The sequence below is a fragment of the Melopsittacus undulatus genome, chromosome 5, assembly GCF_012275295.1.
Source record: "Melopsittacus undulatus isolate bMelUnd1 chromosome 5, bMelUnd1.mat.Z, whole genome shotgun sequence".
NCBI classification, from domain to species: Eukaryota; Metazoa; Chordata; class Aves; order Psittaciformes; family Psittaculidae; genus Melopsittacus; species Melopsittacus undulatus.
The window spans coordinates 44,187,109-44,201,588 of NC_047531.1; the positions used below are offsets into that span (position 1 = coordinate 44,187,109).

Sequence of the window (14,480 nt, forward strand, 5' to 3'; positions counted from 1 at the left end):
CAGCTTAGCCACACACCAGGGAGAGAGAAGGCAAGAATGAAGGTCAACACAACACACACAACAGTGACCAGGCAGCTAAAGGTATCAATACGCCTGTACTAAAGTGCAATGCAAAAGGTTACAAACATTCATGATTGATTTTTTTCTTCTTTTTAAGTAGAGAGTTATTAGAGTATCTCTAACTCAGACCTAAAAGGTATTTATAGATAAGGAAATTTCCTTCCCCCTAAGCAGGGCTGCTTTAGGATTTTCCACTTGCAAGTCACACGAGCCTGATTTACAGGAGAGCCCTGGCACGCAAGGAAGTAAGAAGGAAAATACTCCTTCCCCTTCACTGTGAAGGTAAGAAGGCTGTAGGAAGAAGCATGATCACTCCCTATGTAAAGGATCACAAGTGTCTCCACCAGGCTAAGTGGACTCTCTTCAGAGCAGGTTTAATGGCACTATGTCCTAGGGAAGGAGAGGTTGAGGTTGAGCAGCCAGTCCCTGCAAGAGAGCTGAACATCAGTAACACCCACACCAGGCAGCAGTTCCACCCGAGAGAGGGCACTGCACCCGCCAAGCATCCCAGCTCCAGTACCACAGCACTTGGATGCAGTGGCTGAAGGAAAAGACAAGGCCCACTTCCCTCTGCGGAGCCAGCAGACAGCACGAGCTTGCTCAGCACAGGGACCCATCTCCTGACAAGGCTAGTCCCAGGTCATCTTCCTAATGTAACAGATTTGTTACATTTGTTACATTTGTACATAATGTAACAGAGGCAAGCAGCCTCCTGTACAGCAGTTGTCTCCTCCATTACGTGCACAGGATCACTGCACAGACACGGGACCTGCTTCTAGGAGAGGGGAAGGAAGACTGATCCATACCTCCAGTCTGTCAGCTCACTGCCCTGCAGCATGCCTTTGTTTGCTTTTCTGTTCAGTGTCCACAAGGACAGGCTGAGTGGGGCTCACCCCCTTTCTTGCATAGCCAAATGCTTCAGTGTCTCTCTGGATGCACTTCCCGAGTTTGTCACCCCAGATCTGTTAGTCCAGGACATGAAACATGCTTCCAGCACAATACAGAATGTCCAGAGTCCCATCTCATGCTGAACTGTGCCAGAATTTCAGGAAACCTAACACCTTTCTGGGGCACTGAAGGGTCTTTGCAAGGAGCCTCATGGCTCTCTAGACCCTTTGTCTCGGATGGTGCTTCAGAAGTAGAGTTTGGCATTCCAAATAGTTTTACTCCAAGATCCCAGAACCTTCATATTTTGGTCCTAGATTAGTGGTGTGGTACAGTGGTGGTTTAATATGAAGTCCATCTCTCTCCTCAAGCCAATGGCAAAGCAAAAGGTCAGTGTTTCGATTCCATGAGATAAAGCAAATAAGAAGGAAAGTGCTGTTGTTCCACCTTGCATTGCCACTGAGCGTTTAAGGGCAGGTGCTCAGTTGCCCATCATGACATATACTGTATACACAAAGAGACCTAGAGATATGCTAACCCAGGGGGTAGGGACAGCCAAGTTATCTTCAGGGAGAGAGTTGCAATTAGTTGCAATTTCCTTCTGCTAGTTGTTCTTCTTATCCTCAGGAGGTGTATAAGGAGGTGGCTGATCCTGGAAGGAGATACAGTGGAGTCAACAACCCTACTTGTTTCATGACAAGCTCTTCCCAGGCATTCTCAGGCTTGGCTTACAAGAAATGACTACTCTCCAGTGAGCTACAGAGTGAGCCAGGAGCTGTGTTTTAAGCTGTCATTTCATCACACCATTCCTCTCTAGTATCGGTACACCCCAGGGTATATGCTGCCTCCCACAATATTTCTAGTGAAGGTCCCCTCAAACCCAGGCAACAAATGGGCTATTGCAAATAGACCATGTTTAACATTGCATTTAATTTGTCTTAATCACCACACTCCCAGGACTCTGTTGATGTTCATAGCTCTGAAAAAGCAGAGAGCAAACCCCTGGGCTGAGGGCCAGCTTTGCTGCTCCATCCGTCTCCAGCCCACCACAGAGCCATGCGAGGCAGTGAAGGGCACAGGCAGATCAGCTGTCACATACCACTGTGTAAACTACAGCCTACCTACCACCTGCCACTGACTGAACAGGGAGAGACATCCCTGTCTCCATCAGAAGAAAATGAGAGAAACCCACATGCTCTCCTCCTTAAGCGACCTGTTGCTCTTAACTCTTCCCACTTTCAGGCCCATCAGAAGCAGAGTACTCTGTGTGTTCTGTGCCCATGCAAATTCGTTATGCCTTTAAGAGCAACACGAACACCAAATGGCTATTACTGGACAAGTCTTAAGGTGCTTCTTCTTTCCTGATTGAGGATTTAACATGAGACAAACAGCCACACCTTCCCCCCCAGGAAAACACATACTTTCTGTGCACATTCAGTATGAAGGCACAGTGGGCTTTGCTAGGAAAACAAACCACTGTCTGCTAGCAAAGAAGAGGAAGAGGCATAGGCAGACCACAGGCACAGTACTTACCACAGGCATGTATACATTGTGTGGGTTGGCAGAGTTGTAGTATGCACTGGAAGTGGCTTCCATGGCCCTACTGTCCCCTAGAAAGGAAAGAAAAACCCATCTTACATGCCTTAGGCAGTGGCCCAAGTCCCAGAGCCTTCTCCCACAGCCACAGCTCTTTCAAGGAGGCAGCAAAGGTCCAAAGACGCAAGAGCAACTGCAGCAAGCTGGGTTAGAATTCAGAGCCTTGGGAAAGCTGCAAGCTGACAAGAGCTGACCACAAGCAGTGCAGTGAAGAGCTGAACGGTTCCCTCCCTCCCTCTGCTACCTCAAATAATTGATCAAGACAACTCTGAGTCCCTGAACCAACAGCTTCTGCACCCCATGCTGTGCCCACAACACCACTCACAGCTTGAGCCCTAAGCACCCTTCTGCATCCAGACCCTGGCAGCCCCCAAGTCTCACTTACCTGGCATCCCTGGGCCCAGCGAGGCTGCAGGAGCTGAGGGTCCTGCAGGAGACGGCCCAGAGTAGGGGGGTAGAGGAGGTGGCACAAACATGGAGCTCATGTTGGGAAGTGGTGGGTAAATACCTGAAAAAGATGAAACTGTATTGATGCTTTGAACTGTGGCAATGGGACAGGGTGGAATAATGCTCACAGGCTCAGCAGCACACTGGTTCTGGACAAGAGCAGAGGTAAAGGGAAGCTCTGGAGGCTTGGCAGGGGTGCAGACAGCAGGGGTTTGACATGCCAGCAGGCAACATTTCTCTGCAAAGCAGCAGCACCATTTACAAACAACATTTTCACTTCCCATCCAGCTGCAAATAGAGAGACAGTAACCCCCACCATACCACTGTGATTTCTTTACACCTAACACCAAACACACCCTGCCCGTCATCATCACACAACTTCCAAACCTGGAGTCTGGGCATATGGATATCCCATGGGCTGTGGAGCAGGTCCATAAGCATTCATCGGAGGTGGTGCATAAGGATATGGTCCGTTTGGTGGTGGAGGAGCTGCATAGCCCCCGGGAGCAGGTGGGGTGGGTGCATATCCTCCAGGAAAAGGTGTATAGCCATAGCTGGGGTTCTGGAGAGGAACGCCGCTGGAAGCTAAGGAGCATGTGTTTAGTAAGACAGACATCCTTTTGTTACAACTAAGCATATAGAATAAAAGGAAAACAGTCCTCTTCATGCAGCATTGCTTCCCTTCATCTAAATTCACTACACAGTCCTGGAGTGGTGCTGTGCTTAAAAAGCATCAGTCTCCTCACTGCAAGTTCACAGGGTACTAAAGGAAGCCCACTACAAAAATACTAGCTATCAGGTACTAGTCCCATCACAGAGCTCCCACTGCTGGAGGGAAGACGTCTCTAAAGCAAGTAGGGTGCTTTTTGCTTCTTTTTCAAACTTTCTTATCAGGGGAAAAAAAAATGTACATCTTTAAATGTACATTTTAAAAGAAATATTTCCTACCAGAAATAAAGTACATTCTTCCCCCATTCAAAAGTTTTAAGTAGAAGTTATTCTTTAAGATGTATTTTTTCCCCTCTCCCCCATACAGAACTGAGTGAATCCATTTTTCACCATCACATATTTCAATTTTTTGCAAGAGGAACAAGGTTCTGTAGAAAAAGGTGGTCTGCCTCAGGAGCACAAACCCGAGAATATTCTGACTGCAAAAGGCACTAAGATAAAATAAAGAAAAAGGACTGCAAGTTGTGGCTGCTCCATCCCTGGAAGTATGGGGCTGGATGGGGCTTTGAGAAACCTGGCCTAGTGGAAGGTATCCCTGCCTGTGGCAGCAGGGTTGGAATCGCATGATCTTTAAGGTCCCTTCCAACCCAAACCACTCTATGATACTATTCTACAAAGGGAAAACAAAAACTCCCCTGGGAAGATTAAAAAAAACACCAAAAAATGTGGAAGTGGGCACAGGGTACCCTTCTACCCACGAAGCTCAAAAATAGCACTGCTCTTTAACCAGCGCAGCCATGGGGGAACTGCAACTTTGAAGATCCCTTACCACTAGAGGCAGCTTTGAGCATCAGCTGTCCAAACTCAATGGCTCCTCCACTATTGAAAGTCAGTTTAAAAGTCCCCTGCCCTTCCCAGCCACCTAGGGGAGAGAGAATTAGAAAATTAGAATTGAAACAACCTCCTCAGTAGCAGCCAAGACAGCAAACCAGCTAAAACTCCAATTAGTTTGGAAAGAGACATGGCATTGCTAGCAGATGACCCAAAAATAGCACCTCAAGAAGATCAGGAATTTATTTCTTTACCCTTTAGAAGACAATCCCCACTACAGTTACACAGAAGCAGCCTACTGCAGATACTAGGCTGTCTTGTTCTTTCCTGAAAGGTTTAATAGAACCTAATAATGAACACAGTGTAACGAAAAAAAAAACACTAATTCACTGAATATTTTAATCGAAAGCCCTCAGATGAATTTTTACTGCTGACCTCAGTGGACTACAGATCAGGATCTGCAGCTCAAGCTAGGATTTAAATCAAATGCAATACCTGAAATCCATTTGACATGTGGAAACTCAAACAGATTAGAAACACTTTGGTAAATACCAATTTTTTTCAAAAAGAAATCAAGTAGGAGATGAAATTACAAGATAATTGAGTGCTTTGTTTTACAGAGGGTTTTTGGTGTTTCTTTTTGGGGGTGTTCTGGGTTTTTGATGATTTTAAGAAAAAAAATTTACTTAAAGAAAACTTTTCATAGAATAAGATTTATCTTCTTTGCCAAACAATTAAGGTAATAATGAAGTATAGAAATGCAAAAAACAACCCACCATGGATAAAGTCAGCCCCTTAGTCATCTCTTTAAAACCTGTCTTAGTATGATTTCAGCCCAAGAAAGTGGGCTGATCCACAGTCCAGAGGACAAAGTCACTTTAAAACATTGTTAGAGACAGAAAGCAAATGTATAAGCTCTCCAGATGCCATCAAAATGCACATAAACTAATGCCAGGGGTGAAGAGTGAAGAAATTTGAACCAGAGTCCTTGCTTTCAATCTCTGATTATCTTCTGCAATTCCCCATGTTTGCTCATGACCAAACCACGGTTTTGTCATTAAACTGAGAACAAAGCTAAATCACTGATATACAGCAGCATCCTACCTGCAGCAAACATCCCCAAGGTGGTAAGTGGCTACTGACCTCCAGAAAACAGAAGTGTTGTTAATCCTGTCTATCAACACCAATGACTGTTGACTTGGTCACTTACCTATCTCTTCTAGGTCAAAGACAGGAGAAAACAAGCACATGTAGAAACTGAGTAAACACAATATACACAGCAAGACACAAGTACAGGATTAAACAAAAGTCATCCTGTGAAAGTCAGCTACCAGCTTTGGGGGCAGGAAGTCACACAGAAGCAGTGCCTTAAAGGTCAAAAGACACAAGTTACCTCAGTGAGGACATCTCAGCTGTATTGCCACAGCTACTCTGTGCACATAAACTGGGTATGTAATGCTCAACAGAAAAGGACTTTCAACACTCGGGAAGAGGCTGGTCTACAGAGCACAGGCACATACCTCCAGCCTCAGCCTGAATCTGTCCTTTGATGTAATTGGCAGAGAAAACAGGCTGCTCAATTGAGCATTCTTTCATCAAATAAAATGGCATCATGAAAGACAGCATAGGATCCTTTCCCTTCGACACAAAGATCATCTGCAAGACAGAAGGGGAACACCTCTGAATTATGTGAATTAGGTATAAAGGGTGGTCATGGAGTTCTAGTTGTAGCAGCATCCTAAAAGAATAACTGAACTCCTGCTATCAGTATGCACCTGTTATTTCACAGCTTTAATAGTGCAGGATCCCAAACAGATCGGCACACGGCTCACTCACCTGAAGTGTGTTATGTTGCAAAATCACAAACCACTTAAAACACAAGTGCACATTTAGAGAATTTTATTGTGCTGCTGTCCAGGGTTCAGCTCCAACAGTTAATTTTTTTTCCTAGTCGCTGGTGCAGTGCCTGTGTTTTGCCTTTAGTCTGCGAACAACGCTGATAACACACTGATGTTTTAGTTGCTGCTAAGTAATGCTTATCCCAGCCAACGACTTTTCAGTCTCATGCTTTGCCAGTGAGGAGAGGAACAAGAAGCCAGAAGGGAGCAGAGACAGGACACCTGACCCAAACTAGCCAAAGGGTATTCTATACCACAGCATGTCATGCCCAGTATATAAACTGGGTGGAGTCATCTAGAAGGACAGATCACTGCTCACGTCAGGCTGGGTATCAGTCAGCAGGTGATGAGCAATTGTACTGTGCAGCACTTGTGTTTTTTGACCTTTCATTTCTTCTCTTGTTGTTTCCTATTGTTATTGTTGGTATTCTTTTTATTATCACTATATCTTACTTTATTTTATTTATTGACCGTTCTCATCTCAACCTGTGGGGTTTACATTCTTTCAATCCTCCTCCCCATCCTGCCCTGGAGATGGGGGAAGGAGAGCTGCGTGGTGCTGGGTTACTGCCTGGGTCTAAACCACAACAGCTGCTTTTTAATGGTAAGCTGATAGTATTGACGGACACATTATATGAAATACATCCAGGACTGCACATGACTTTGTAGGGAACTGGGATTGTGACACAAGCACGAACTACTCCATTTCCAGCTTCCCTTCTCCTACCTAGTACTCTAAGTGGCTCCTCCCATAGCAAAAGTCACTTCTTCTATCACCAGCTAGGCTTCTGGTCTAAGTCTACAAGATCCTTTGAGAAAGAAGAAGCCCTGCTAGCATCAGACTTACCCTGTAAGGGGTGAGATAAAGCATCCCCTTCTTGGTGCCTCTGAAGGCTTCAGGCTTGCCTGTCACATCACTGAAGGAGAGCTCCACATCTTTACAATGTTTGAGAACACTAGAGAAGGAAATGAAACAAATTGGAGAGACAAACTCAGCAACAGCTCTGACCCACACACCCATCAGGCAGGGAGGGGGATAGCACACCAGAAACAATGAGTATCATCCCAAAAGAGTCAGTTCTGATGTGGGCCCTGACATTTCTCCTTTGAACACAGATGGGCAATTTATGCAAAAGGGAAGAATTCACCCTCTCACCTGTCACAACAATCCTCTCACCTCCTCCACAGAGGGAAGATTTAAATGGCAGTTTCTCTTTCTGTCTCCCAAACCATAGAATCATAGAATAGTTAGGACTGGAAAGGACCTTAAGATCATCCAGTTCCAACCCCCCTGCCATGGGCGGGGACACCTCACACTAAACCATGTCACTCAAGGCTTTCTACAGCCTGGCCTTGGAACACTGCCAGGGATGGAGCATTCACAGATTCACTGGGCAACCCATTAAAGTGCATCATCACCCTAACAGTAAAGAATTTCTTCCTTATATCCAATCTAAACCTCCCCTCTTTAAGTTTCAACCCATTACCCCTTGTCCTATCACTACAGCCCCTAATGAATAGTCCCTCCCCAGCATCCCTGTAGGCTCCCTTCAGATACTGGAAGGCTGCTAAGAGGTCTCCACGCAGCCTTCTCCACACTGAACAGCCCCAACTTTCTCAACCTGTCTTCATATGGGAGGTGCTCCAGTCCCCTGATCATCCTCGTGGCCCTCCTCTGGACTTGTTCCAACAGTTCCATGTCCTTTTTATGTTGAGGACACCAGAACTGCACACAATGCTCCAAGAGAGGTCTCACAAGAGCAAAGTAGAGGGGCAGGATCACCTCCTTTGACCTGCTGGTCACGCTCCTTTTGATGCAGCCCAGGATACAGTTGGCTTTCTGGGCTGTAAGCGCACACTGCAGCCAGCTCATGTTCATTTTCTCATCGACCAACACCCCCAAGTCCTTCTCCGCAGGGCTGCTCTGAATCTCTTCTCTGCCCAACCTGTAGCTGTGCCTGGGATTGCTCCGACCCAGGTGTAGGACCTTGCATTTGGCATGGTTAAACTTCATGAGTTTGGCATCAGCCCACCTCACAAGTGTGTCAAGGTCCCTCTGGATGGCATTCCTTCCCTCCAGAGTATCAACAGAACCACACAGCTTGGTGTCATCGGCAAACTTACTGAGGGTGCACTCAATCTCACTGTCCATGTCACTGACAAAGATGTTGAACAAGACCAGTCCCAACACCAATCCCTGAGGGACACCACTCGTTACTGGTCTACATCAGGCCAAGGAATTCCTCTCCCTGCATGAAAAGACCCTCAACCCAAAGACCGGGGCACAGAAAGGGTGGAGGTGCCTGAAACCACCCCCTTGATGTCCAGTTATCATCTCAGAGCAAGCCTCTCTCTCCAAGTCTATGCTCAAATCCAGCACTGTCCACCACACAGGAAAACAGCACTGCTGCAAGAACACACCCACTGTGCAAACTGAGGAAGTTGCTTCAATGATACACTCACTGATGACCCTGCTCCACATGATTTAAGTAAGCTTTTGTAAGAAACAGTACCATGTTATGGAACAAAATGAGGAGCCAGTAATGTCAGCAACAAGGTTATTGTTGTTGGATACCTATGGGAATGTAAGAGAAGTTTGCTTATGACACAAAGCCAGATGAGAACTGTGATCACCGCAGGGTCCAGGGTATGGAGGTACATGGAAAATTAAATCTATTTTAAGGAAAAATGAGTCAATTGGGGAGAGCGTGTCCATGAATGTGCAGGGCAGATCTGAGACATACCACCTAGTAAGAAAATTTGCAGAATAAACAAAAAGGCTTTGGAGGTGACAAACCTACAGCGTTAACAGTGTGTTACAGTGACAGAAGGATCAGAGGTGTTTGTTGTTTCAAGAACTGGGAAAATAAACCACAAGCCCTTAATCCAACACAAGCCTGAAGAGGCTGGGTCTAAAGAAATCCTGACATATTCTGATCAGCACACTTTAGAAGTCAGATCAAGTCAGGAAACTTCAAAATTACTGGGGGAAGGGAGGAATCAGCAGGGCTAGCACATGGGAAAACCACCCAAAGCCCTGCAGTTCGGAGTTGTGTGCTCTTTAGGGAAAAGCATAATAGTATAGATGTATCACAAAAAATGCAGCCAGCCAAGGAGGAAGACATTAAAACCCCTTAGCTTTAATGAGAGAAAAACCTAGCCTGACCAAGAAATTCTACTGGGAAATTACTTCATAGTTAAGCAAGATGCAGCTTCCCAAGCTGGCTGGGAGGGACAGACTGCAGAGAACTCTTTTTTGTTTTTGCATTTCCAAGATGCAAAGGGGAAACATTTCTTCTAAGCTAAATAGCTCCTCAACAGCCTGGCTCTTACCAGAACATTTCCTCAACCACGTCCTGTAGCAGCATTTCACATCAGTTTGCCTCATTGGGAAGAATTTCTACGTAGTCACTGTAACATTTACTCCTTCCCAGCTACGCACACACACAAATTACACACAGCAGCAAGCACCATTGGGCATAATGAAGCTGCTGAACTGGTTTGGATGGGCTGCCTGCGTACCCATCTGGGGCTGTCACAGGAGAGCTGCGCACTCCATGGAGCCATGCTGCACCCACCTATGACTAAGTAGCACCTTGAAGAATGGCTTGAGGTCAAGGGATAAAAAGATCTCCTTTAAGCCAGCAAGAGCTCTACATGCCAGAGAAGTACTGACTCGAGTACCAGCAGTCAGTTGTGAGCTCAACATTATCTAAAGCATATTTTTGGAGCCGTAACTGGGTTTCTCTAGCCAAGGCCAGGACACCAGGAGCACCTGAACACAACCAAACCAAAGCCCAATCCCATCAAGCTGGTCTGTCAATCCCCACTCAGGGGGAGGGCAGGCACTGAGCAGCTGCCTGTGCTTTCATGAGGAGAAGACCCGCTCTGCTCAGGTCTCAGCTTGGACAACAAGTTCTCCTTCGAGTTTATGTGATTCAGACTCCTACCTTCAGTGGCCTCTGCTTCTCTGACATCACTAGCTGGTTGCATGCCATAAAAAACCCCAAACAATTCTTTGTGTTTTGCAAGTGATGGCAGCTCGCTCTTCAACCTGCGTGCTTGCTGGAGTGGCACTAAGGACCGATGAACTCCAACAGTGAAGACAGAGCTGCTCTGATGACTCCAGCAGGCCTGCTTCCCGCTGCCTGCCCCAGCACATTCCCACTTTAAGAAGCTCAACATGACCCAGCAGCCCAGAAAACCAACCATATCCTGGGCTGCATCAAAAGGAGTGTGGCCAGCAGGTCCAGGAAGGGGATTTTCCCCCTCTACACCCTGGTCCAGAGAGGACCCCACCTGCAGTTCTGCATCAGCTCTGGGGCCCACAACACAAGAGGGACATGGAGCTGCTGGGCAGAGTCCAGAGAAGGGTGATGAAGATACTCAGAGGTCTGGAACAGCTCTGCTATGAAGACAGGCTGACAGAGCTGGGCTTGTTCAGCCTGGAAAAGGCTCCATAAGGGAAGACCTCAGAGCAGCTTCCAGTGCCTAAAGGGGCTACAAGAAACCCGGAGAGGGTTTTTTATAAGGGTCTGCAGGGACAGGCCAAGGGCGCGATGGCTTTAAACTGACAGAGGGGGAATTCAGATTACGTATCTGAAAGAGATTCTTCCCTGTGAGGGTGCTGAGGCCCTGGCACAGGTTGCCCAGAGAAGCTGTGGCTGCCCCATCCCTGGCAGTGTTCAAGGCTAGGCTGGGAAGGGCTTGGAGCAACCTGGTCTGGTGGAAGGTGTCCCTGCCCATGGCGGGGGGTTGGAACTGGATGAGCTTTAAGTCCCTTCCAACCCCAACCATTCCATAGTATGGTGATTCCACGATAATAACGCAGCCCCCAGTCGAGCCGGGAGGGGACAGGAGTCGCCGCAGCGGGGACCTGCTGCCTCCCTGCACCGCGCTCCGCCAGCCCCCGGCTGAGCCCCGCTGCGAGGACAGCGGATGAGGACCCCCCGCGCCCCGACCCACAGCCAGGCCCGGTTCCCCACAGCCCCCTTCCCCCCGGTACCTCTCGGCATTGGGGATGACGACACCACCCTGCTGCGAGTGATGCCTATTCAGCGCCATCTTGTCCCCTGCTGACCCCACCTCTGACCTGTGACGTTAACCCTCCTCTCTCCCCCCATAGGGCCCCGCTGTCCTCGACACCCCGCCCCCGGTCACGCGTCCTGTCAGGCGGACGTGAGGCGGTTGCTAGGTGACGTCAGGTTTAATGGCGACCGGCGCGGAGGACGCTACATGGGGCGCCACCCCCCGGCCCGGCCCGGGCCGCACCGCACCGCTTGGGGCCTTGCGTCTGCTCCGTGACGGGCCGCGGGCCAGCGCCAGTCCCGGTCTGCGCAGGCTCTGCGGGTGCCGCTGGAAAGGACCGCAGCCCAGCTCCCGGTTGGGCCCGGGAAGGTTTTTCCCCCAGGCTCCCGGTGCGATGTCTGGCTGAAGAGCGGTTTTTGCTGCCCTCTGTTCAAGTAACCCTCTCAGCGCTGCTTCCTGCTTTCCAAGCCGGCTGCTGCGGTGGGAGAGGAGTTGGCAGCGTGCCTCGGGCAGCCGTTCTTCAGACGCCTGCTCACCGACTGTACTGAGCTGTAACTAACTTGTCCTTGCGACTAACCACAAATACGAGTGCCTGCACAAGTGCTACTTGCTCTTCTGGCCCTCTGCTCACTGCATAGCCACACCTGCTGTGATGTTCATTACCATCTTAGCCTGGTGGAATTTATCCAGCCTTTGGGATTTACCATAGTTTGTCTGGTGAGTGGCTTTGGTGGCGAAGAATTGTCTCTGAGCACACTGAGGAGGGATCTCCAGCGTAAAATTTAGCCTCTACCCTCCTATGGTATTGTTCAAGTGATACTGGAGGGGAACATCTGGCCTGCTGTGGTTATCCTGGTGTGCAGCTGTTGGCACACAAGAGCTGAGATTCATTCAGGCTTTTCCTACCTGATCCATCCACAGAGGCTTTTTCCCAAAGGTGTCTGCAGTTGTTGCACAACATGTGAAATTCTTTATGTTTGCCCTTTGTAGACCTTCAGACAGATGAGCAGATGGCAGTGAGGAATAGCTGAGCCTGTTTTTCTCAGCTCGCTTTTATGGATCCTTTAGAATTAGTCCATGATCTGGCAGGAAATTATAGAGCAGAGCTTAAAAACCACCTGATTACAAACAAAAAAAATTACTAAATCTATAGAACAAACACATGACGTTGTCCTTGCAATCCAGTAAAGCAAAGAAAAATCCCTTCTGTTATGTGGAGTCTGCTTTGCTTTCATTAAGCAGGGCAGTCTTTGCCATAACCCTCATCTGGGGCCGAGAGTTGCAGGAATGACCATACCACAGCCCAGGGTGATGCAGACCAGTGGTAAGAGAGCTCCTCTAGACGATGGAGCATTGCTTCATGCTTCAGTGCAGTGAAGAAGAGGAGCCCTGAGGGAGTCTTTCCTACTGCTCTGGGTTTAAAACATTATGTAGAGGCTGGGCAGGAGCAGCCAGAGCAGAGAAGGCCAAGTAAATGCTTCTGGTAGCCAGTGATGCTGAGAACTCCTCCATGGCTGGTGGAGACAAGCTGGGAGGAGGCTCTGACCCCACGCTGAGCTGTGGATGGCCTGTATAGGTGGCAGGATGGGGAGCAGTGTATGGTTTCTGTAGGGTCCATGGTACTGGTGATGGGGCTTTTGTTCTCTGCAGGTTGAGCAGGACAGGTGCAGGTGGAAGCTGTATGTGGAGCTGTGAACATGGATGGTGAAAGGACCACAAAGGGCTGGTATGGCCCTTGCATACCAGCAGTGCTGAGAATGTCTGGTTTGTGTAGACAGGTGGGAACACAGGAGTGAGGAGACCTTTGCTTTGCAGGGAAAGCACGAGAGAAAGCCACAGGATGGACATACGTTCTCAGATGGTTTTGCTGAGGCTTGGAGGACTCTCTCCCAGCCCTGGCCCCTCTACAGCTCTATCAATCAACCTCAGGCTTGGCTTCAGTCCTCCTTTGCTGTTTCCTTGCTGGGACCTCTTCCTCACTCCCTCCTGTGACAGCCTTTCCAACCTTATCCCAAACCCACTGCACTCCCTTTCCTTGAAGCACTGCCATCCCATGCTATGGCATTCTGCACTTGCATTTGAAGTGCAACTGGAAATTCTCCTGGAGGTGACAACCCTGGCCAGCCATGTGATGTGCTAGGTGACAGGCAGAGACTGCCAAACTAGTGACATTCTCTTCTCTTCCCATCTGCCCGACCAGCCCTGACACTTTCCACCTGGCTCAGGGGACAGCCAGAAAAGAGTTGATGCCAGCTAGACACAAGCATATAGCTTCAGTAAAGTTGTGCTCTTTTTGCTCCTGGGTCTTTACCTTCCCTCCAGGAGAAGGTAAAATGAGAGTTTTTCGAAAGGACACATTGATGAGGAGGTGTGAGAGATTGGGAGATGAAGGGAGAGAAAGCAGTCCGGAGAAGAGGAAGGTTCAAGTGCTCAGAGAGCTGAAGGAGAGACAGAAAGGGTCAAGAGCAGAGAAAGTGAGATAGGGAAAGACAGTAAGGAAGCAAGCTATGGAGGGCTAAAAGGGAATAACAACAAAAGCACAGGAGAAGGGGCCATGGAAGCTGGGAGGGCAGTAAGAGGGTGGAGGAGCAGCACAAGCTGAGACTGCTGGAGTAGCAAACGCAGACATTTCAGCGAGGGAAGAGGAGGTATCTCTTTCGTTCCCACCATCAGTAGAGACCCAGTGCTTCTCAATCCATGGCTCTTTGCACTCCTTCAGGATCCTGAAGGCCATGTGCTGAGCAGGGCTGCCCCTGGGAAGCTCTCAACAGAGACCCCCTATGGCACTGTCTTCCCCGTGCTCCCACAGCACAGGGGCGGTGTTGTCGGGGGAAGGTTCATCCAGGACCGGCTCAATACTGGTGGAGAGAGACTGCTGCAATGGGAGATGAGGTGGAGTGACTGCAGGACAGCTTGGTCTCATCTGTACAGGATAAGAAGCCTGACACAAGCATGGCTTTGGATCTTAGCACTGAGCAGGGCAAATGCACCCTCTGCAGCAGAAACATGTTCTTTTTCTATGGGTTTTGCTTTTTTCTTTTTTTTTTTTTTTTTTTTTTCAAGTAC

At 48.5% G+C, this 14,480-nt stretch overlaps 1 protein-coding gene across 1 annotated transcript; it reads right to left on the reverse strand.

Annotated features, from left to right (window-relative positions):
• Positions 1-76: 76 nt before the first annotated feature.
• Positions 77-11,472, reverse strand: WBP2NL (WBP2 N-terminal like). Its single transcript, XM_013129383.3, has 8 exons — positions 11,392-11,472; positions 7,234-7,342; positions 6,009-6,144; positions 4,487-4,579; positions 3,376-3,573; positions 2,927-3,049; positions 2,479-2,555; positions 77-1,597 (listed from the first exon to the last, which is right to left on the reverse strand). The coding sequence occupies exons 1-8, from the start codon at positions 11,448-11,450 to the stop codon at positions 1,550-1,552; spliced, it is 843 nt and encodes a 280-aa protein (XP_012984837.1). The 5' UTR covers positions 11,451-11,472; the 3' UTR covers positions 77-1,549.
• Between the last annotated feature and the right edge of the window lie 3,008 nt (positions 11,473-14,480).

Bases quoted from the DNA above. Each gene is read 5' to 3' on its own strand.
- WBP2NL (XM_013129383.3), bottom strand. From the start codon at position 11,450: ATGGCGCTGAATAGGCATCACTCGCAGCAGGGTGGTGTCGTCATCCCC. The intron at 6,145-7,233 runs GTAAGTCTGATG...TCTGTCTTGCAG, and splicing joins TTTATCTCACCCCTTACAGG to ATGATCTTTGTGTCGAAGGG. The intron at 4,580-6,008 runs GTATGTGCCTGT...TCTCTCCCCTAG, and splicing joins GATTCAGGCTGAGGCTGGAG to GTGGCTGGGAAGGGCAGGGG.